The sequence below is a fragment of the Scyliorhinus canicula genome, chromosome 10 (genome assembly GCF_902713615.1).
Source record: "Scyliorhinus canicula chromosome 10, sScyCan1.1, whole genome shotgun sequence".
In the NCBI taxonomy this organism is placed as follows: domain Eukaryota; kingdom Metazoa; phylum Chordata; class Chondrichthyes; order Carcharhiniformes; family Scyliorhinidae; genus Scyliorhinus; species Scyliorhinus canicula.
In genome coordinates, this window is record NC_052155.1 from 147109769 (window position 1) to 147134202 (window position 24434).

The window sequence follows — 24434 nt, forward strand, 5'->3', positions numbered from 1 at the left end:
AAGGAGCAGCAAGTGGGAGAATTCGACGGTGAGGGTCTACCAGGACTGGAGTGCGGAGGTGGCGAAGCGGCGGGCCCGGTACAACCGGACGAAGGCGGTGCTACATGCAAAACGGATCAGGTTCGGAATGCTGCAGCCAGCGCGCTTGTGGGTCACCTACAGGAACCAACACCACTATTTTGAGTCCCCAGAGGAGGCGTGGGCCTTTGTACAGGAAGAGAAACTGGACTCGAATTAGACCCAGGGGATACTTGGCGGCCGTAGCCGCTCGGGTACTTTCAGCTGAATTCTTTGTTTGGATTTTGAACTCTTGCTGTGGTTTTTTTCTGATGTTTTTTCCCCCCTTTGCCGACTTCCCTTAGTTATTGTTATTGTGGTTATTCATGGTTATTTATGGTTATTTATGCTGTTTGGTAGAGGGCGACTGTTAAGTACATTGTTATTTGTTATCTATCTGTTATTTATGATGTTAAGTTGGGGAGGCGGGACGGGGGGGAGAGCAGATCGGGGATATGGGCTCCTAGGGGGGGTTCTTTACAGGCATGGACGGGGACGGGGGTGGAACTGAAGATGGCGGGGTGGGGTGTGGCAGGGCGAAAGCGCGGGCTTTCCTCTGTTTTCCCGCGCGCGGGGCAGAGGAGGGGGGAGGGGAGGAGTGCGGGGCGTGGCTAGCAATGGCGACCTTTCCCGCGCTGGAGCGGGGCCAGGGAGGAGTGGCAAGGGGGGGGAGGCCCCCCCCCCCCCCCTCCCCCCCCGAGCCGGGGGGAGTCGGAGTGTGGCAGGAGCAGCCGGGTCAGCGTGAACCAGCTGACTTACGGGAGTACGATGGAGGGTACATCGCGGCTAGGAGGGGTCCTAGCCTGGGGGGGGGGGGGGTTAGGGAGGGACACCGGGTTGCTGCTGAAAAGACCAGAAACGGGAAGTGGAGGACTGGAGAGGTGGGGGGAGGGGGACATCGCCATGGGGAGCGGGTCAGAAGGGGAGGGTCGACCCGGGGCGAGCAGGGAACAGAACATGGCTAATCAGCAGGGGAAGGGGGCGGGTCGTCCCGCGACCCGGCTGATCACTTGGAACGTGAGGGGGCTGAATGGGCCGGTCAAGAGATCAAGGGTATTCTCACACCTGAAGGGACTGAAGGCTGATGTAGCAATGTTACAGGAGACCCATTTGAAGGTAGTGGACCAGGTTCGCCTGAGAAGGGGGTGGGTGGGACAGGTGTTCCACTCTGGATTGGACGCAAAGAACCGGGGGGTGGCGATTCTGGTGGGAAAGAGGGTGTCGTTCGTGGCGGAGGAGGTGGTGGCGGATAAGGAGGGTAGGTATGTGATGGTGAAGGGTAAGCTGCAGGGGGAGAAAGTGGTGATGGTCAACGTATATGCCCCGAACTGGGATGACGCGGGTTTTATGAGGCGCCTATTGGGCCTCATTCCGGGACTGGAGGCAGGGGGCTTGATCATGGGGGGGGACTTTAACACAGTGCTGGACCCCGGGCTAGACAGATCGAGCTCAAGGACCAATAGGAGGCCGGCAGCGGCAGAAGTGCTGAGGGGGTACATGGAGCAGATGGGAGGAGTAGACCCATGGAGGTTTGGTAGGCCGAGGGCGAGGGAGTATTCCTTTTTCTCCCACGTCCATAGAGTGTACTCCAGAATCGATTTCTTCGTGTTGAGCAGGGGGCTGATCCCGAGGGTACGGGAAGCTGAGTACTCGGCCATTGCGATCTCTGATCATGCACCACATTGGGTGGATGTGGAAATGGGGGAGGCGCGGGACCAGCGCCCGCTGTGGCGGCTGGATGTGGGGCTGTTAGCGGACGACGAGGTGTGTAAAAGGGTCCGGAAGAGCATTGAGAACTATCTGGACTTGAATGACACGGGTGAGGTGCAGGTGGGGATGGTCTGGGAGGCCCTGAAGGCAGTGATCAGGGGAGAGCTGATCTCCATAAGGGCGCACAGAGAAAGAAAGGAGAGGCAGGAGAGGGAGAGGCTGGTGGGGGAGCTATTGGAAGTGGATAGGAGATATGCGGAGGCACCAGAGGAGGGGCTGCTGGGAGAACGGCGCAGCCTGCAGGTCAGGTTCGACCTGCTGACCACCAGGAAGGCAGAGACGCAGTGGAGAAGGGCACAGGGCGCGGTCTATGAGTATGGGGAAAAGGCGAGCAGGATGCTGGCACACCAGCTTCGCAAACGAGATGCGGCTAGGGAGATTGGGGGAGTGAAGGAGAGGGGCGGGAAGGTAGTGCAGAAGGGGCAAGAAGTGAACGGGGTCTTCAGGGATTTTTACAAGGAGTTGTATCGGTCTGAGCTGCCGACGAGGAGAGGGGGAATGGAGGACTTCCTAAACAAATTGAGGTTCCCAAGGGTCCAGGAGGGGCTGGTAGAAGGGCTGGGGGCGCCAATAGGGCTAGAGGAGCTAGTCAAGGGAATAGGTCAGATGCAAGCAGGGAAGGCGCCGGGGCCAGATGGGTTCCCGGTGGAATTCTACAAGAAAAATGTGGACTTGGTGGGACCGGTACTGGTACGAGCCTTTAATGAGGCGCGAGAGGGGGGGGTTCTGCCCCCGACAATGTCGCAGGCTCTGATCTCCCTGATATTGAAGCGGGATAAAGACCCCGTGCAGTGCGGGTCCTACAGGCCTATCTCGCTTCTGAACGTGGATGCCAAGTTGCTGGCAAAGATCCTGGCAGCTAGAATAGAGGATTGTGTGCCAGGGGTAATCCATGAGGACCAGACAGGGTTCGTGAAGGGGCGGCAGCTCAACACGAACGTGCGGAGATTGCTGAATGTAATTATGATGCCGGCAGTGGAGGGGGAGGCTGAGATAGTGGTAGCGCTGGACGCGGAGAAGGCATTCGATAGGGTGGAGTGGGAGTACCTGTGGGAGACGTTGGAACGGTTTGGGTTTGGGGAAGGGTTTATTAAGTGGGTGAAGTTGCTCTACTCGGCCCCGACGGCGAGTGTAGTGACAAACGGGAGGAGGTCGGAGTATTTCGGGCTCCACCGAGGGACCAGGCAGGGATGTCCCCTATCCCCCCTACTTTTCGCACTGGCGATTGAACCGTTGGCGATGGCACTGAGGGGTTCAGGGGGGTGGAGAGGACTGACTAGGGGAGGGGAGGAACATCGAGTATTGCTGTATGCGGATGATCTACTGCTGTACGTGGCAGACCCAGAAGGGGGAATGCCGGAGATAATGGAACTATTAGCAGAGTTTGGGGACTTTTCGGGGTACAAACTAAATTTGGGCAAAAGCGAGGTTTTTGTGATACACCCGGGGGATCAGGGAGAGGGTATTGGGAGACTCCCCTTCAAGCGAGCAGGAAAGAGCTTTAGGTACTTAGGGGTGCAGGTGGCAAGGAATTGGGGGACCCTCCACAAGTTGAACTTTTCCAGGCTGGTGGAACAGATGGAGGAGGAATTTAAGAGGTGGGACATGGTACCGTTGTCGCTGGCGGGGAGGGTGCAGTCAATCAAAATGACGGTCCTCCCAAGGTTCTTGTTTTTATTTCAGTGCTTGCCCATCTTCCTCCCTAGGGCCTTCTTCAAAAAGGTGACGAGTAGCATCATGAGCTACGTGTGGGCGCATGGCACCCCAAGGGTGAGAAGGGTCTTTTTGGAGCGGAGTAGGGACAGTGGAGGGCTGGCACTACCCAATCTCTCGGGGTATTACTGGGCGGCAAATGTGTCAATGGTGCGCAAGTGGATGATGGAAGGGGAGGGGGCAGCTTGGAAACGAATGGAGAGGCGTCCTGTGGCAACACAAGCCTGGGGGCCCTAGTAACGGCACCATGGCCGCTCCCCCCCACGAGGTACACCACGAGCCCGGTGGTGGCGGCCACCCTCAAGATATGGGGGCAGTGGAGGCGACACAGGGGGGAAATGGGAGGTCTGTTGGCGGCACCAATAAGAGGGAACCATAGATTTATCCCGGGGAACATCGACGGGGGATTTCAGAGCTGGTACAGGGTGGGCATACGGCAGCTGAAGGACCTGTTTATAGAGGGGAGGTTTGCGAGCCTGGGAGGGCTGGAGGAGAAGTTTGAGCTCCCCCCGGGAAACATGTTCAGATATTTACAAGTGAAGGCATTTGCTAGGCGGCAGGTGGAGGGGTTTCCCCTGCTCCCCAGTAAGGGGGCGAGTGATAGGGTGCTCTCGGGGGGTCTGGGTCGGAGGGGGGAAGATATCAGACATCTACAAGATAATGCAGGAGGCGGAAGAAGCATCAGGGGAGGAGCTGAAAGCCAAGTGGGAAGGGGAGCTGGGAGAGCAGATAGAAGACGGGACGTGGGCGGATGCACTGGAGAAGGTCAATTCTTCCTCCTCGTGTGCGAGGCTGAGCCTCATTCAATTTAAGGTGCTGCATAGAGCTCACATGACAGGGACAAGGATGAGCCGGTTCTTTGGGGGTGAGGACAGGTGTGTCAGATGTCTGGGAAGCCCAGCGAACCATGTGCATATGTTCTGGGCATGTCCGGTGCTGGAAGGGTTCTGGAAGGGGGTGGCAGGGGGGGGGGGGGGGGGGGGAGGGGGAGGGGAGGGGAAGGGGGAGGGGAGGGGAAGGGGGGGGCAGCAATGGTCGTGGGGGGAGGGGAGGGGAGGGGGGGGGGGCAGCAATGGTCGTGGGGGGACATGCACGACTGTAACGCGGGCAAGTCTGCTCGCTGCTCATGTCTGAAACTGTAGGCTGCCTTGTTTGTTAAATTGTTGCTTGGGGGGGGGGGGGGGGGAGGACTGGTGCGCGCGAGAGGGCGGGCGAGGGAGGGATATTTGCCTAGAGGGATTGTGTTGTAAATAATTTAAAAATTAGTAGGGGTAAATGTCTGTATGGAAAAACTCTTTCAATAAAAATTATTTAAAAAAAAAAGAATCCCAGAAGATGACCACCAATCCCAGAAGATGACCACCACCACCTCGCCCCAGAGCCACCTCCTTAAGCACCCTAGGATGCAGATTTATCCGCCTTCAATCCCATCAGTTTTCCCAGCACCATTTCGCTACTAATGTTGATCTCCCTCAGTTCTTCCCTCTCACTAAACCTTCCAATCTCCAACATTTCTGGGATCTGATTTGTGTCCTCATTTGTGAAGACAGCAGCAAAGTATGTATTTAATTGCTCGGCCATTTCTTTGTCCCTCATTATGCATTCCCCTGTTTCTGTCTGTACAGGGCCTACATTTCTCTTTACCAATCTCTTTCTCGTCACATATCTGTAGAAACTCTTAGTGTCAGTCTTTATGTTCCCTGCAAGCTTCTCTTAGTGTCAGTCTTTATGTTCCCTGCAAGATGTTTACTTTTCAACTTAAAAGTTGCAACGATTCTGTTTGCGGAAAAAAGACTTCCAGGGCAAAGAATTTTGTGCTTGACAACTTGCACAAGCACATTCTTATTCTGTGATTTGAAGTTAATGACTCCTAATCGCTCATTCCTGACCAGAAAAATTTGTTGAAATTCGCAAAATCCTTTATAATTTTATAATCTGTAATTAAATCTTTCTTTGCTCTAGTGGAAATTGCCCTGTTATCTCCAGTCTCCAATTAGAACTGTAATTTCTCATTCCTGATAGCTTACCGATTATGTATGCTATAGTCGGGGTTGTGGGAGGGTTAGCTCAGTTGACTGGACAGCTGGTTTGTGATGCAAAGCGAGACCAGCAGGGTTCAATTCCCTTACCAAGCTTATTAATGAAGGCCCGTAGGGCAGCATGGTGGCGCAGTGGGTTAGCCCTGATGCCTCACAGTGCCGAGGTCCCACGTTCGATCCCAGCTCTGGGTCACTGTCCATGTGGAGTTTGCACATTTCCCCGTGTTTGCGTGGGTTTCGCCCCCACAACCCAAAGATGTACAGGGTAGGTGGATTGGCCATGCTAAATTGCCCCTTAATTGGAAAAATGAATTGAGTACTCTAATTTTATTTTTTTTTAATTAATGAAGGCCCACAGGTTAAATTACCAGTAGTCAGCTCTCTCTCAAAGGGTAAGCAGCCAATGGTCACCTGGGACTATGGTGACTTTATTTTTACCTTAGAAGGGGTGTGGGAGTACACTGCTAATTTGTTTTCTTCATTGTTGATGGAACGTAGGTGTCGGTGGCAACGCCAGCATTTGTTGCCCATCCCTACTTGCCCATGAACTGAGTGGTTTGCTCAGTCATTTCAGAAGGCAGTTGTTAGTCAACCACAATGCTGTTGTTGGAGTCACATGTCAACCAGACTGAGTAAAGATGGCAGATTTCCTTCCCTGATTGGTTTTTACAGCAATCAACAGTGGTTTCACCGGATGGAGCATCGGTGCGGGGGCGCCGCCAACATTTTGGTTGTAAGAGTGGTCGTAATTATAATTAGCACAAGTGGATAGCACTGTGGCTTCACAGCACCAGGGTCCCAGGTTCGATTACCTGCTGGGTCACTGTCTGTGAGGAGTCTGCATGTTCTCCCCGTGTCTGCGTGAGTTTCCTCCGGGTGCTCTGGTTTCCTCCCACAGTCCAAAGACGTGCAGGACAGTTGGATTGGCAATGATAAATTGCCCTTAGTGTCCAAAACGGTTGGGAGGGTTTGTTGGGTTACGGGGATGGGTTGTAAGTGGGGGCTTGGGTGGGTCGGTGTAGACTTGTTGGGCCGAGTGGCCTCCTTCAGCACTGTATGTTCTATGTTCTAAAACCAGACGCATGCTCTGCACATAGCCTGACAATCGGCGAACCCAGCCCATTGTCTCCCAAACGGAGAATCACGTCCGAGGTGTGTTCCTTAAGCTTCCATTGAGCTTTATTTGAACAGTGGATGAGGCCGAGGACAGAGGTAATAGGGCAGAGAAACTCCGTTATGCATCCCCCGGCCGCTTGGGGAAGGGTTCTTGAGATCATAGGAGAGTGTCATTGACCTGAAATGGTAACTTGGTTTTTCTGTACTGTATACTTTGCCTGACACATTGAGGATTTCTTGCATTTTCTGTTTATATTTTAAATTTTGAGCAGCTGCGCATTTTGCATTAATGTTTTGCTTTGTATTGCATTTTGCACGTGTTTGCCCATTACAAAATTATGTCTATGTAGCTGATGTGTATATTAAAATTCACTTCACTCTTTGCCAGCAAATGTCTCAGCACATTTCCATGCCAGAGTGTGAATGGTGCATGTATATTATAGTGGTGAATAAAAGCGCAGTGATCCTTGAGGCACGAGTTATGCTACTTCAAACCTTTTTTCCTTCTGTTAAAGGCATTCTACGAATTAAATTTGCTCTCAAATCCAATACACACAATTATAAAATTTCTGGCTTCGGTTAACTCCTGAAACCCAATACTCAGAAATTTGATCTGCATTATACATTCCGCCTATAACTGATGTGAGACTGGTTAGTCTATAATTATTGCATTAATCTTTCAGATCTGCCTGAATAGTTACGTTGCAATCCTTTCAGATCAGGATATTTATAATATAGCCTAGAATTGGCTTTCCCCTGATCATTTTGGGATTTAAATTTTCTTTGTTATGGCTAAATTTTAGAGCATTTTAATTCACCCCTGTCAGGACGAACAAAACGGGTATCAGCAGTTGTACATAATTAGTATTCTAATAGTTTAGTTTGTTCACTATCTACTGCTTTCATAATAGAAGACCATGCCCTGTCATTCAATATGATCATGGCTGATCTGCCTTGACTCCACTTTCCCACCCAATCCCCTCTCTAATTCCTTGAGAATGAAATCAATCAGCCTTAAGTATATTCAATGATGGAGAATCCAAAATCCTTTGTGGTGGATCGAGAATTCCAAAGGTTTAAAACCCTTTGAAGAAGTTTCCCCTTTCCTCGGCCCGAAATGATCAACCCCTTTATTCAGATGATGTGGAGATGCATTGGACTGGGGTGAGCACAGTAAGTAGTCTTACAACACCAGGTTAAAGTCGACTTGCATCTTTGACTTTGTCTATATAAATTTTTCTGGAACCTACCTCTTCATTCACCTGTGAAGCTAGTGATTTGAAACAAACCTGTTGGACTTTAACCTGGTGTTGTAAGACTTCTTACTGTCCTTTATTCGGAGACTGTGCATTGTGATCTAGATTCCCTAGCCGGGGGAACAGAATAACAGAATTGTTATGGCCTACTTCCCGTAACCCCGCACAAGGTTTATTTTTAAATAACGATTTAATTCCCTCTTGAATGTCTCGATTGAACCTTCTTCCACCACATTCTCAGGCAATCTGTTCCAGGATGAAATGACTCGCTACGTGTAAATGTATTTTCCCCATCATGTTTTTGTTTCTTTCACCAATTAGCTTAACTCTATACCACCTAACCACGGGAGGGGTGGGGGGAGGGGGGGAGGGGGGGGGGGGGAGAGGGAGAGGGAGAGGAGAGGAGAGGAGAGGAGAGGAGAGGAGAGGGGAGGGAAGAGATAAGGAGCAAGAGAGGACAGCCAGGGAGGTGGGGGGGAGGCAGGAAAATGAGAGCCAGAAGGAAGGCACGGGATACAATAACTAACATGGCACTCCAGGAGTGGGGAACGAGAAGAATGAAGACGAAAGACGGGAGGAACGGCAGAAGCGGAGGTGAGCGCGAGATGGCAACGAGATCTGTCCGGGAGAAGCAAGCGACAACAACACCAAACCCATTCGAGTATTGCCCACTGTAATTGTTTCTCCGGCACCCAAATGTATATTTACCTCCCCAGTCTCCACCCCCCTTCCCCCCCTGCAAACAGTCGCCTACTTATGTGTTGTAAATAATTTTGCTGCTGTTGAGCTGGTACACAATACCCTACAAGTTGTTCTATTTTATTTTTTATTGTATTTTTTTTTACTATTTACTATTTTCTCTTCTTTGGTATGTTTGGGTGTGCCCTTCTCTTCTCTATATGTATGTATATATATATATATATATTATATACATGTTTCTTATCCTGTGTACATAACGGTAAATATACTTTGTTCAAAAACCCAATAAAAAACATTTATAAAAAAAAAACTCTCTACCGCCTGATTCTTATCCTAATCTGTACCGTCTGATTTTTTGATACAAAACAAATTGTCTACCCTGTCAAACTCCTTCAGAATCTTGTATTTTAATTAGATCGCCTCTCATTCTTCTGAACTCCAGAGCATATAGGCCCAATTTACTCAGCTCTTACCATAGGCCAACCCTCTCGCCCAAGGTACCAATCTAATGAACTCTAATGCAAATATATTCATCCCTAAATGTGAAGATCAAAACTGCGCATATTATTCCAGCTGTGGTCTCCCCAAAGCCCTGTACAATTTTAGCAAAACCACTTATTTCTGTATTTCAATCCCCTTACAATAAAGGCCAACATGTCATTTATTTTCCTAATTGCTGTACCTCCATTCTAACTTGTGTTCCTTGTCCAAGGACATCAATAAGTATGAGTTTCACACCTTTAAAAAGTTCTGCTTTTCGGCTCCTATTTTACCAAAGCAAATAACTTCGAACTTCTCTCATTGATTGATTGATTGATTTGATTTATTGTTACATGTACTGAAGTACAGTGAAAAATATTTTTCTGCGGCCGAGGGAATGTGCACAGTACGTACATAGTAGAAAAAAAGAATAATCAACAAAGTACATTGACAAATGGTACATTGACAAATAGTGATTGGTTACAGTGCGAAACAAGGGGCCAAACAAAGCAAATACATGAGCAAGAGCAGCATAGGGCGTTGTGAATAATGTTCTTACAGGGAATAGATCGGTCCAAGGGGGAGTCGTTAAGGAGTCTTGTAGCTGTGGGGAAGATGCTGTTCCTATGACTGGATGTGCGGGTCTTCAGGTTTCTGTACCTTCTGCCTAATGGGAGGGTCTGGAAGAAGGCAATGCCTGGGTGGGAAGGGCCTCTAATAAGCTGTCTACCTTCCAGAGGCAGCGGGAGGTGTATACAGAATCAATGTGAGGGTGGCAAGCTTGTGTGATGTGTTGGGCTGAGTTCACCACACTCTGTAGTTTCTTGCGATCTTGGACTGAGCAGTTGCCATACCACGCTGTGATGCAGCTGGATAGGATGCTCTCTATCGCTCTTCAGTAGAAGTTTGTGATAGTGGATGCAGACATGCCGAATTTCTTTAACCTCCGTAGGAAGTTGAGACGTTGTTGGGCTTCCTTAACTGTTGCATCAACCTGAGTGGACCAGGACAGACTGTTGGTGATGGTGACCCCCAGGACTATACACACAGTCATGTGTGTATAAGGAATACAGTAGAGGACTGAGCACACATCCTTGCGGGACCCCGGTGTTGAGGCCTATTGTGGAGGAGGTGCTATTGCCTATCCTGACAGATTGCTCTGACAGTGGGCAGCACGGTAGCATTGTGGATAGCACAATCGCTTCACAGCTCCAGGGTCCCAGGTTCGATTCCGGCTTGGGTCATTGTCTGTGCGGAGTCTGCACATCCTCCCCGTGTGTGCGTGGGTTTCCTCCGGGTGCTCCGGTGTCCTCCCACAGTCCAAAGATGTGCAAGTTAGGTGGATTGGACATGATAAATTGCCCTTAGTGTCCAAAATTGCCCTGAGTGTTGTGTGGGGTTACTGGGTTATGGGGATAGGATGGAGGTGTTAACCTTGGGTAGGGTGCTCTTTCCAGGAGCCGGTGCAGACTCGATGGGCCGAATGGCCTCCTTCTGCACTGTAAATTCTATGATCTAAGATTGCGGACTGTTGGTGGGGAAGTCAAGGATCCTGCTGCACAGGGAGGGGTCAAATCCAAGATAGAAGAGTTTGGTTTTTAGTCTTGTCTAGATAATGGTGTTGAAATCGGATCTGTAGTCTGAACAGCAGTCTGACGTAGGTGTCCTTATTGTCGAGGTGTTCGAGTGTTGATTGTTGCGCCAGGAAGATAGCATTTGCTGTGGACTGGTTGTGGTGATGCGGCAAACTGCAGTGGATTGAGACTGTCTGGGAGGCTGGCAGTGATCCATCTCATAACTAGCCGTTCAAAGCATTTCATGGTAACAGACGTCAGGGCCACCGGTCGGGAGTGGTTGAGGCAGGCTACCTTGTTCTTTGGCACTGGTATTATGGTCGTCTTCTTGAAGGAGGTGGGGACCTCAGAGCGGAGGAGTGAGGTGTTGAAGATATCTGTGAATACACTCGCCAGCTGGTCTGCGCAGGCTCTGAGTGCTCGCCCAGGGACTCCATCGGGGCCCGTCGCTTTCCGTGGATTCACTTTCAGGAAGGCAGATCTTACTCTGAGGCTGTAATAGTGGGTATGTGTGTGTCCAGGGCTGTTGGGGCAGACGGCATTGATACATTGGCTGACTGCTCAAAGCGGGCACAGAACTTGTTCAGATCATCGGGTCGGGATGCTCCAGCACTAGATATTCTGCCAGGCCTTGCTTTGATCTTATGTGGGCCCTGCCATAGGCGTTGTGGATTTGTGTCGTTGGCCTGGGACTCTGGTTTGATGCGGCATTGTCTTTTTGCATCCCCGTTGGCTTTCCGTACGTTGTACCTGGATTTCTTATATAGGTCAGGGTCATCAGACATGAACACCTCCATCCAGAACTTCAGCAGGGAATGAACCTTTTGTGAGCCAGGGTTTCCGATTGGGGGACATCCGTATTGTCTTCTTTGGTACACAGCCTTCGACACACTTACTGATGAAGTCTGTGACGATGGCTGCGTGCTCGTCCAGATTAGCTGCTGCAGCCTTTAATATGGACCAGTGCACAGACTCCAAGCATTCGCAGAGGATGTCCTCAGATGCCTTGGACCAGTACCACACGGTTTTCTTGACTGGCTCAGCACGCTTGAGTTGCTGTTTGTAAGCCGGAAGTAGGAATACCGACTTATGGTCGGATTTGCCAAAGTGTGGTCGGGGAATTGAGCGGTAGGCACCTTTGATGCTCGTGTAGCAGTGGTCTAGGGTGTTTGCACCTCTGGTGGGGCAGGAGATATGTTGATGGAGTTTTGGTAAAACCTTCCTGAGGTTGGCCTGGTTGAAGTCTCCGGCCGCGATTGTCAGGGCTTCGGGATGATTTGTTTCTTGGTTGTTGATGGTGGGATATAGTTCATCAAGTGCTTTTTTCACTTCCTCCTGGAGTGGGATGTAGACTGCTGTGATGAGTATAGAGGTGAATTCACATGGGAGATAGAAGGGGCGAACATCACGGTTAAGTATTCAAGGATGGGGAGCAGTGGCACGCTCGGGACACGACATCCGAGCACCAGAAGGTGTTAATGAGGAGGCAAACATCCCCGCCCTTCGCCTTGCCTGAGGCCATCGTGTGGTCCATCCGATGGATTGAAAAACCATCGGGTTGGATGGCGCAGTCTGGTGTGGCTGGAGTAAGCTGTGTCTCTGTGAAGCAGAGCATACAGTAGTTTCTCACTTCTCTCTTGCAGGTAAGTTTAGCGTTGAGGTCATCCAGCCTGTTCTCAATCGCTTGGACATTTCCCAGGAGTACACTGGGGAGCGGAGTCTTGAAGCTGCGTAGTTTAAGTTTCACCTTCAAGTCAGCGCGTTTTCCCTGCTTCCTGGGTCGGCGGCTGCTCTTGGATGGCAGGGGTGGCTTTGCATAAGGTCGGGGGGGTCGTGGATGATGGTGGCGGTTTCAGGGTCACTAGAGGGACTTGTGCATGGAGGAGGTTGTGCATTATTCTCCATCTGTTGTCTTTTGCCCACTCACTTAGCCTGTCTGTATATCTTTGCAGCATCCTTGTGTCTTCCTTGTAGCTTACGTTCTCACCTAGTGTGTTGTCAGCAAGCTTAGATATATTACTCTATTTCTTCAGCTGAGTTAATGTAGATAGTAAATAGCTGAGACCCCAGCACTGATCTTTGTGGCACTCCACTAATTACAACCTACTGTTTTAGATTGACCTGCTTATGCGTACTTTCTGCTTCCATCCTCTATCTATGCTACTGCTCCATATCCACCCGCAAAAGAAATGTCCTGCCATCATAAAGAAACATAAGCTTTATGTGCGGCAAGCAACAGTTATAGATTGCCCTTATCTTGCATATTATCTTTAGTATGGAAATTCAGGATTTTACTCCTACTGCGTCTCCTTTATCTACCCTACCAATTACATATTCAAAAAACCCCAATAAATTTAATGAACACTGTTTCCCTTTGATAAAACCACATGTACGTTTTTCTAAAGCATTGTTAATCTATCTGAACAGATTCCAGCAGTTTTCCCAACTCCTGTTGGTCTAACTGGTCTGTTGATCCCTGTTTTCTCTCTCCCTCCTTTTTTGAATAATGGTGCTGAGTTTTCTAAATTCCAATCCTTTGGGAGTGTGATAGAATCTGGGGAATTGTGGAAAATCATACGCGTGTTCAGTATCTCTGCAACTATCAGCTCCTGGAGGTTTGTTGGCTTTTAATCACATTAGTTTCTCCAGTTGTTTTTCTTTGGCAGTAATAATCTGAAGCTCCTCACTCTTAGCCCTTTGGGTACCTTCTATTTCTGTCTAGCAGTTTGTGCCTTTTGGCTGTTAGACTATTCTCTCGATCTCTCTGCCCTTTTAATTCCCATTGGATCTCCTCTGCACTTTATACATTTAGCTTGGTCCTCGTGAACTTTGCAATTGCTATACCCCTTTTCTGTGTCTCATTTCCACTTCTATTCTTAAAGCCAGAGCTTCCTGGATAGTTATAATCCTTTTACCCCTCTTACTCTTTACCTGAATCATCCGGAAATGGTGAGAAAAATACAGGGACACTTCACTGTGCCATGCTCTTGCAACATCCAGTAGTGCGGCACAGTGGTTAGCACTGTGTCCTCATAATGCCAGGGACCCGGTTCAATTCCGACCTTGAGTGACTGTTCCCTGTGTCTGTGTGGGTTTCCTCTAGGTGCTCCGGTTTCCTCCCACAGTCCAAAGATGAGCAGGTTAGGTTTATTGGCTATGATAAAATTGCATCTTAGTGTCCAAAAGTTAGGTGGGGTTAAAGGGATAGGGCAGTTAGAGAACTCTTTCAGAGGGTTGGTGCAGACTCGATGGGGCTATTGGCCTCCTGCACCGTAGGGATTCTATGATGATTCTATGAGTTGTATGCATGAATTTCACGTGAAATTCACCTTGTTCCTGCAAAGCCAGGTGTTAAGTTCTCCATTTGCTTTCACTGATTTCTTAATATCTGGCTTCCAGTAGGCAAGTTCAAGAATGGTGCGTCACTTTTGAGTTTCGTGTTGCATCGGGTGCCAGTTCTACCTTGTGAGTGGCATTATGTGCATTGATATCTGAGTGGAAATGGTGAGAAAAATACAGGACACTGTATTTATGTGTGCATTTTGTGTGAGTGGTTGTGTAAAGTGATCAGAAACTGAGTGCAACGTACAATGTGTATAAGTAGATGAATATGGGGAAGACAGTGCTGCTTTTTGCTTCCACTACTTGCAGCAGTTATGTAAGTTTGAAGCAGCATTGAAAACTTCTGTCCAATGTCTTGAGTGCTTAGTGCATGGTGCTTGCAGAAAAAACTTAAAGCTGAAGTTTTAAATGCCTTATAGCAGAGCAGGTTCTGAGTCTGGATTGCAGTATGTGGGTATTTGTGGACAGAGACTGCTGTAAATAAAAGCATCTGCAGTCAATGTGTCCTCTCCGGTTCTTAATGAGCTGGTGTGTAAGTTGAAGTCATGTTGACACATAAGGGAGGGAGGAGCAGGTATCTGGACAACTCTCTCCAAACCTGAGTGATGCCTTTTGAGAGTGGTCAGAATGGGGTTGGTGTGACTGACTCAGTGTACAGAGTTAGGTGAGTCCAAGTGCGATAGAGAATAAAGATCTCATGGGTGGGTTTCTCCGACCCCCCCGCCGGGTCGGAGAATCGCCCAGGGCTGGCGTCAATCCCGCCCCCGCCGTGTCCCGAATTCTCTGCCACCAGAGATTCGGCGGGGGCGGGAATCACGCCGTGCCGGTCGACGGGCCCCCCGCGGCGATTCTCCGGTCCGCGATGGGCCGAAGTCCCGCTGCTGTCAACCCTCTCCCGCCGGCAGGAATCAAAACACCTATCTGACCGGCAGGATTGGCGGCGCGAGCAGGTGCCGGGGTCCTTGGGGGGGGCGATCTGACCCCGGGGGGTGCCCTCACGGTGGCCTGGCCCGTGATCGGCACCCGCCAATCGGGGCCTGTGCCGTGGCCGCACTCTTTTTCTTCTGCCTTTGCCATGGTCTTCACCATGACGGAGGCGGAAGAGGCACCCTCCCCTGCGCATGCGCCGGGATGACGTCAGCAGAAGGTGCGGGAACCACTCCGGCGCGGGCCTAGCCCCTCAATGTGAGGGTTTGGCCCCTAAAGGTGGGGAGACTTCCACACCTTTGGGGCGGCCCGACGCCTGAGTGGTTCACGCCACTCCAACACGCCGGGACCCCCCGCCCCGCCGGGTAGGGGAGAATCCCGGCCCAGATGTTTGCTATATGTGGGGGTAAGGAATATTGGTTAGCGAACAACTAGAGTAGTGCAAGGGCCATTACAATAGTTATTAACGATTTAGGCATAATAATGGCGTACGATATAGTCTAAGGCATATTAACAACAACGTATTTTTAAATACAACCCAAGTAATGAAACAACCCAAGGCCACCATTGGTAGAACATTTAAAATTGGGAATGCCCAAGAACCCTGAATTAGAAGAACAAAGCCTCGGGGCAATGTGGGGGTGAAGAAAGACTTGTGGGGCTGAAGGAGATTTCGCAGATGAGAGATTACAGAGGCAAGGTCATGGAGGGATTTGAAAACAAAGATAATTTTAAAATCAAGATGTTGCTTGATTGGGTACAATGTAGGTCAGCAAGCACGGGTTAAGAAGACAGCTGGACTGGCTGGGAGGTTTGACACAGGCAGCAGAGTTTGGGGTGACCTCAAGTTCACAGGGCGGAAAATGGAACAACCAGTCAAGTCTGTTGGAATAGTCAAATCTAGAGATTTCTTGGCTATCACTTGCTAACGAGTATGATTATCCACGTAACAAACTCTCTGCTACTAGTTATAGGTTCTTTGGGTCATTGCATGGCTGATGAGCCTGATCCTCGTGCCACATCTTCGACTGCACTCTTGGCAGGTGTATCCGGGATGTGGGATTCTGGATTGCTGGTATTCCTTTCTCAAGCTTCTTTTCCGGGCTGCCTCTTGCTGTCTGGTTCCCTCAAAGAATTGCATCCCTTCAAACTGGAGGTTCCTCCAAGTAGGTCTCTTCTGAGCAAGGGTTTCCCAGGTGTTCCGTCTATGTTGCATTTATTGAGGTAAAGCCTCAAGGTCTTTGATGTGCTTCCTTTGTCCTCCTCTTGTTTGGGAGCTAATGAAGTAATGAATATATGAAGGATAGAGAAAATGGTAGAGGGGTGGAATATCCTTAATTAAGGATGAAATCACTCAAATGTTGAGAAGATACATTGAGGGGGTGAAGGCAATGTGCATGAGAATTGGAAATAGAAAGTAATTTAAGCTAAGACTTGGTAGCATAACTCATTTCCGAGTTGGCAGGTTGTGGTCAAGTCCCGCTGCAGAATTGGAGCAGAAAAAACAAGGATGACGCTCCAGTGTGGTATTGGGGAGATGTTGCACTATTGGAGGTGCAGTCTTTCAGATGAGATGTGAAAACATGCCCCATCTGCCCTCTTGATGTCCAGGTCAACATAAAAGACGCTCTGGACTTACTTTGAACAATGCCCAGGGGAGTTATCTGCGCCGCCTTGGTCAATATTTATCCCTCAATCAACATTACACAACAAATGCATTATCTGGTCGTCAATACATTTCTGTCTGTGAGGGCCTGTTATGCCCAAATTGGTTTTTGTGCTTCTGACATGACAGCGTTTTCTACATTTAGTAAGTACTTAATTGGTTGTAAAGCACTTTTGGACATTTGACTGTCATGGAATGGTGATTACAAAATGTGAGTTTTTCTTTTTATAGCAGATGTAGTGTATGAGCCCTGAGGTACAATCCTTCAGATATGAGATCTAATCTTGCTATTTGCTGAACAGCAGGAAAATTTCCCTCACTGTTACGTAAAATCCCTCAACCCTCAACCAATATCACAAAAACAGATGATCGGATGGCTATTTGTGGGAACTTGAGACTAGGACGAGGTCATTTAGACGTTCGATCATAATCTACTCGCTGAATTGCATCTAATGTTGGACACTGTTTTGTGTTTTGAAATCATGGGCTGGTTGGATATGGTCTGTACTTTGAAGTTGTAAACAGGTGGGAGGAACATGCTCTTTGATACAATCTGCCAGTCTTTGGGATGTATGACCTACAGACCTAGCATCACACTGGTGCTGGAATTCATATACCATATTACTCAGTTGTGTGATGATCAGAATTACTTTTTGGCTCGAAGGCAGCATCCTCTTAGTGGCGAATGGCACTTGTGTTGCTATTCCATGGTAGCAGCATTAAACTGTTAGCTTCACCTGTTGTTCAAATGTTTGAGATCCTTGCTGTACAGGGTAATCTGAGGTAAACTGGACTCTTTTCAGGGCCAAAAGTGAAGGCCTTAGCTCCAATTATGAGTTTGTATGATATATTAAACACCATTCTCTGATCAGTATAAGCAATGGGATTCCTACAGTTCCACATGCTATAGGTTTGGCCTTATCAGCAACCTTGTAAATCGGGCGCAAACCATTTGCTCACCATACAAGTTTGCTGAGATAGGGTGCATCAAAGACATCCTCCGGGTTAATGGTTACCCTGATCAGATCATTTCGCGCTGCATATTGCCTGTTCATGAGTTTACACAAGATACAGCAGGCAAAGAACATGTATGCACATTGCACTGTTTTAGCTACACAAAATAAGTGATAGCCATTTGCGGACAATATCCTGAACAATCCGAGTCCACTTACCAACCAACCAATCAGCACTTCCTTCTCATACAGTATAACATTGTTGTTTCCCCTGATATTGGTATTCTTGTGATTGTCCTGATGAGTGCAAGACAAAATGCTTTGACAAAATGTATTTTTTTAGCAATATTCAATGATTCAAGTGTCGTAATTTGTCACTTCAAGATCAGTTTGAGGGGAGGTGATGGCGTAATGGTATTGTCACTGAACTAGAAATCCAGAGAGCCAGGGTAATGCTCTGGGAACTTGGTTCAAATCTCACCATGGCAGATGGTGAAATTTTAATTCAATAAAAACAAATCTGGAATTAAGAGTCTTAATTTAATGATTACCATCAAACATTGTCAATTGTTGTAAAAACCCATCTGGTTCACTAATGCCCTTTTTGGAAAGGAAATCTGCCATTCTTACCTGGTCTGGCCTACATGTGACTCCAGACTCACAGCAATGTATTTTGACTCTTAAATGCTCTCTGAAATTCAGTCCAAAGGCAATTAGGGATGGGCAATAAATGCTGGCCCAGCTGTCAACACCCACATCCCCTGAACGAATTTCAAAAAAAGTTAGGAATTGAAAGTCTGCCATGTAATTTTAGACTTCCTGGAAACTGCTTTTAGTGTGAATAGATCATTCATTATATCAGACAAATTGTGCTTATTTTCCCAGTTTGACTTTGACTTGTAGCCTAATATTTGTTTATACCACTGAATAGTGATAACTAATTTTAATTTACTTTTGTAGGCTGAGGCCAGGCTTGCAGCTAAGCGGGCAGCCCGAGCAGAGGCACGAGATATCCGTATGAAAGAACTGGAACGACAACAGAAAGAGGTACGAGCAAATCAAGATTGGGAAGCTGTGTTTTTTGGGTGCTGGAGGAGAGAAGGATGTGATGACTAATGAAAATGGGTGTGTACTTCAGTCAGTCGCATCAAGTAAAAGTGAAGTACTGATGCTGTGAGATGGGGAAGACAAAGGTTCCCTGTTTAAACTAGAACTGCAAGCTCTTCAGTACATGATCTTGTTTGTTCTTGCAGGAAAATTTGTCAATGTGAGGAACCGATAAGGATGTCATCATTGGTGTCTCTAACAAGTCTTTCCCGTGTTACTTGTTGCAGCACATGTGAGGTTAACAGAGATCTAAGTTGCGAGTTTTGGCTTCAGACCGAACTTTCCTCCCCCTGAGTACTGGTAATAGGCAACATGAAATTAATTGTGGTTGTGAGAATTGGCTTGTAACTATTGGAGACTCTTGTGTGCACTTGAACACTTGCAGCATAAGAATTGTTTCATCACCAACTAGTGCATTGCTATCTCAGTAGATCTGGAAAATGCAACATAAACAGGGAATAATTTAAAGTTCAAACCTGTGCATATGTTATATTTTAACACCTTAAATTTGCACAGCTACTGAGATGGTGCAATACTGTTAGGACTGATTTAATTGCAGCAGTACCATTTATGGATATCAGCAGCATGGCTTTGAGCAATGTTTGAGTCGCTGCTTTCACCGTCCTTGTGAAATCACTTTCCGTTATAAATTGCCGCTAACACAACTTGGCCATAATGCCCTTCCAGTCTGTACACATGACACAAAATATCATGTTTTATCTTGTTGGGCAAGCTTTAGAAACAAGCTGTCATTTTATAAATGGTAGAAAATATATGTATGAAATAATCCTTACATCATCTATCAAAAATGGGTTTTGACTTGCCTAATTGAGTGTTCCTTCTAATAATATGTTATTGGTGACCCATCACTGAGGGAATCCTTTCCTCAAGATACCAAGGTAGGTTGAATGAACGACTGACCTATTTCTCCTTTTTAAGTTCTTGTCTTTTGTTTGGATACATTGAAAAAAGTATGTATGGCATAATTTCACCTCTTCACCATCTACTAAAAAATCTGACTTCTGCACCTGAAACAAGAGAGAATTTTCGGGCTTGTGCCTAAAGTTGCTTGTGTTTATTCCTTGGCATATTTCACTGTATTGTGATTGAATAACTTTCTATTTGGAAGGTCAGCATTGCAGCTGACTTTTTGTGGTTGAACCATGTTCACTTGTATCTATTACTACTATCGTTTGACCAACTTGTGTCCATTTATATACACTGTCAACTTGAGGTTTCTGTATGTAAATATTTGTATAGTATCTTGTAGTTGTGACCATAATAACTGGGTTAGCCTTTCCTGATGAATTGTGTTCAGTTAAATGTTTGCAGTGTTGTATTATTCAGGTGCTCTTTCTAAAGTGCGTTGGTCCCTTAGAGGTTGAGCCTGGGGAATTAGCCATGGGAAACCAGGCAGACTTGGTAAACAGATATTTGGTGTCTATCTGTAACGGAGAAGACACAAACGTTTTTCCAAGCAAATTTGCAAATTGAGATGTAAAAGGGAGGGCGGAACTTAAAACTATCACCATTATTCAGGAAAGGGCCTCCCCGAACAGGTGCCGGAATGTGGCGACTAGGGGCTTGTCACAGTATCTTAATTGAAGCCTACTCGTGACAATAAGCAATTTAAAAAAAAACAAAAACTGTTGGAATAAGCAACTCAAAGTCAATCAGTTTAACCTCGTATGGAAAGCTTTTAGAAACAATAATCCAGAGCAAAGTTAAGAAGTAGGATCAGAAAGCCAGCCGTGGCAGGGTTGTTTAACTTGTGTTTTTGGTGAGATAGCAAAGGGGTTTGTATAACATGGCATTTAATCAAGTGCCACAGACTTGTCAACCGAGCCCATGGATGAGAAGGGCTAGTGACAACATTTTTAAAAAATCGGTTGAGTGATGGGAGACAGAGTAGTAGTGAATGGTTGTTTTTTTCAGACTGGTGGAAAGCATAAGGTGGAATTGCCCAACGGCTGGTATTGGGATTAGTTTCTTTTGATCTACATTAACGATCCAGAGTTAGCTATGGAAGGCACAATTTCAAAATTTGCGGATGAGATGAAACTTGGAATTATTGTGAACTGTTAGGAAGACAGAGGTGGGCTTCAAGAAGACATAGATTGAATGGTGGAAGGGAACCGTGGCAGATAAAATTAATGCAGAGAAGTGTGAAGTGATGGTGTTGGGAGGTCAAATGTGGACTGATAACAGAAAATGAAGGGTAGAATTCTTGAGGGGATGTAGGAGTCGAGGAACCTAGGGAACATGTGCATTAATCATTGAAGGTAGCAGGGTAGGTTCATGAGGCATACAAGATCCTGGGCTTCATAGCGTCCTTGTTTTTGTATTCTGCTCATGGTGAATCGCTATAAAACAACTGGGTTGGCCTCAACTGGAGTATTGAATCCAATTCTTGGCATCACACTTGAAGAAGGATGTGAACATATTAGAGAGACCGCAGAAAACAGCTAGAAGAATGGTTCCGGGAGTTGAGGCTAGATTCGAGAAACTGGAGTTGTTCGACTTCGAGAAGAGACAGTTGAGAAGCGATTTGATATGTGTATTCAGAGTCATGAGTCTGGACAGTGTAAGTGGGAGAAACTGTTGCCATGGGTGGAAAGGTAGAGAACCAGAAGATATTGGTGAATGGTCAAAGAACCAAAGGGAAAATATTTTATAGAGTCATAGAGGTCTACAGCATAGAAAAGGCCCTTCGGCCCATCGCGTCTGCACCAGTCAAAAACAGCCACCAAAGTATTCTAATTTATTTTCCAGCACTTAGCCCATAGCCTTGGCATTGCAAGTGTGCATCAACATACTTCTTAAATGTTAAGTTTATGTAGCGAATGGTTAGGAGGTGCATGAGTGTGGGGGCAAAAGATGTGATCTGGACTTTAAAGAAGGGAATAATGTTTCGGGGTTGAGGGGAAAGTCCAGGCAGTGAGACCGGCTGAGTTGCTCTTGCAGAGAGCTGGCATAGGCCTGATGGACCAATGGCCTTATTTGTGCTGTAAAAAATTTATAATTCTATTTCTGAGTGCACATAAAGCTGATTTCCAACTGGGAACAAAATACATCTCTTCATTCAAAGGGTTGCACACCGTTGAAATTCTTTAGCCCAGAGAACTGCGGATGCTGAGTCATTGATTATATATATATATTTAAATTACTTTATCAGAGTTACAAAGCCAGAGCTCAGAGTGTGGACAGGGGCAAATCCCTAATCCAGCTCCTTGCCTGCTCCAAAAAACAGTTCATATTGAATCCAATTCATGGTCCCCACAAGACAGACATACCAGATCCAGGCATTACACCTGACCTCACTCTCATCTTAAGCGAGGTTAATGGATATTTGGACTTGAAAGAAATTGAGCAGTGCGGGATTGGGCAGGAAAGGGCCGTCGTCATCGAGGCTCAGCTGTGGTTTTATTGAATGGTGGAGCAAGTATGACTAGTTCTCTTACTTAATGTTCTGATTAGATTATTTTTCGATTTTATCATCTCCTCATTGAAGTTAAATGCAATTTTAAAAATCTGAACAGCTTGCCAGCTGAAAAAGAATATCAGACCTTCTCTGCCACTACCAAGATTGTTTATGGTAAATTGAGGCTTGTTATGAAATGATTGCTGATAATGATGTGATAGGAGTAATAGGAGATTCAATGGTTAGGGGAATAGATAGGAGATTCTGTGGTCGTGAGCGAGACTCCCGGAAGGTATGTTGCCTCCCGGGTGCCAGGGCCAGGGATGTCTCGGATCGTGTCTTCAGGATCCTGAAGGGGGAGGGTGAGCAGCCAGAAGTCGTGGTGCACATTGGTACTAACGACGTAGGTAGGAAAAGGGGTGTGGAGGTAATAAACAAGTTTAGGGAGTTAGGCTGGAAGTTAAAGGCCAGGACAGAGAGAGTTGTCATCTCTGGTTTGTTGCCGGTGCCACGTGATAGCGAGGCTAGGAATAGGGAGAGTGCAGTTGAACACGTGGCTGCAGGAATGGTGTAAGAGGGAGGGCTTCAGGTATTTGGATAATTGGAGCGCATTCTGGGGAAGGTGGGACCTGTACAAGCAGGACGGGTTGCATCTGAACCAGAGGGGCACCAATATCCTGGGAGGGAGGTTTTCTAGTAGTCTTTGGGAGGGTTTAAACTAATTTGGCTGGGGAATGGGAACCGGATTTATAGTCCAGCAACTAGGAAGCTGATATTCAGGACGCCAAAGTGTGTAGTGACGCAGTGGGGAAGGTAACACTGACAAAGGAGAGTACTTGCAGGCAAGGAGATGGGTTGAAGTGTGTATACTTCAACGCAAGAAGCATGAGGAATAAGGTGGGTGAACTTAAGGCATGGATCGGTACTTGGGACTACGATGTGGTGGCCATCACGGAAACTTGGATAGAAGAGGGCAGAAATGTTTGTTGGAGGTCCCTGGTTATAGATGTTTCAACAAGATTAGGGAGGATGGTAAAAGAGGTTTGGGGGGGGGGCATTGTTAATTAGAGATAATATAACAGCTGCAGAAAGGCAGTTCGAGGAGGATCTGCCTACTGAGGTAGTATGGGTTGAAGTCAGAAATAGGAAAGGAGCAGTCACCTTGTTGGGAGTTTTCTATAGGCCCCCTAAATAGCAGCAGAGATGTGGAGGAACAAATTGGGAACAGATTTTGGAAAGGTGCAGAAGTCACAGGGTAGTAGTCATGGGTGACTTCAACTTCCCAAATATTGAGTGGAAACTCTTTAGATCAAATAATTTGGATGGGGTGGTGTTTGTGCAGTGTGTCCAGGAAGCTTTTCTAACAGTGTGTAGATTGTCCGACCAGAGTGGAGGCTATATTGGATTTGGTACTTGGTAATGAACCAGGGCAAGTGATAGATTTATTAGTGGGGGAGCATTTTGGAGATAGTGACCACAATTCTGTGACTTTCACTTTAGTAATGGAGAGGGATAGGTGCGTGCAACAGGGCAAGGTTTACAATTGGGGGAAGGGTAAATACAATGCTGTCAGACAAGAATTGAAGTGCATAAGTTAGGAACATAGGCTGTCAGGGAAGGACACAAGTGAAATGTGGAACTTGTTCAAGGAACAGGTACTGCATGTCTTTGATATGTATATCCCTGTCAGACAGGGAAGAGATGGTCGAGTGAGGGAACCATGGTTGACAAGAGAGGTTGAATGTCTTGTTAAGAGGAAGAAGGAGACTTATGTAAGGCTGAGGAAACAAGGTTCAGACAGGGTGCTGGAGGGATACAAGATAGCCAGGAGGGAACTGAAGAAAGGGATTAGGAGAGCTAAGAGAGGGCATGAAAAATCTTTGGCGGGTAGGATGAAGGAAAATCCCAAGGCCTTTTACACATATGTGAGAAATATGAGAATGACTAGCGAGGGTGGGTCCGATCAAGGACAGTAGCGGGAGATTGTGTATTGAGTCTGAAGAGATAGGAGAGGTCTTGAACGAGTACTTTTCTTCAGTATTTACAAACGAGAGGGGCCATATTGTTGGAGAGGACAGTGTGAAACAGACTGGTAAGCTCGAGGAGATACTTGTTAGGAAGGAAGATGTGTTGGGCGTTTTGAAAAACTTGAGGATAGACAAGCCTCCCGGGCCTGACAGGATATATCCAAGGATTCTATGGGAAGCAAGAAATGAAATTGCAGAACCGTTGGCAATGATCTTTTCGTCCTCACTGTCAACAGGGGTGGTACCAGGGGATTGGAGAGTGGCGAATGTTGTGCCCCTGGTCAAAA

The 24434-nt window shown here is 47.2% G+C and overlaps 1 protein-coding gene across 10 annotated transcripts in view; it reads left to right on the forward strand.

The window, feature by feature from the left end:
- Window positions 1-24434, forward strand: part of lrrfip2 (leucine rich repeat (in FLII) interacting protein 2) — a 261526-nt gene that overhangs the window by 64184 nt on the left and 172908 nt on the right. For all 10 annotated transcript variants that reach the window (XM_038809832.1, XM_038809829.1, XM_038809830.1 and 7 more), the window contains one exon: window positions 18553-18639. In XM_038809832.1, coding sequence (XP_038665760.1) covers window positions 18553-18639 — 87 coding nt within the window. The remainder of the gene's footprint in view (window positions 1-18552; window positions 18640-24434) is intronic.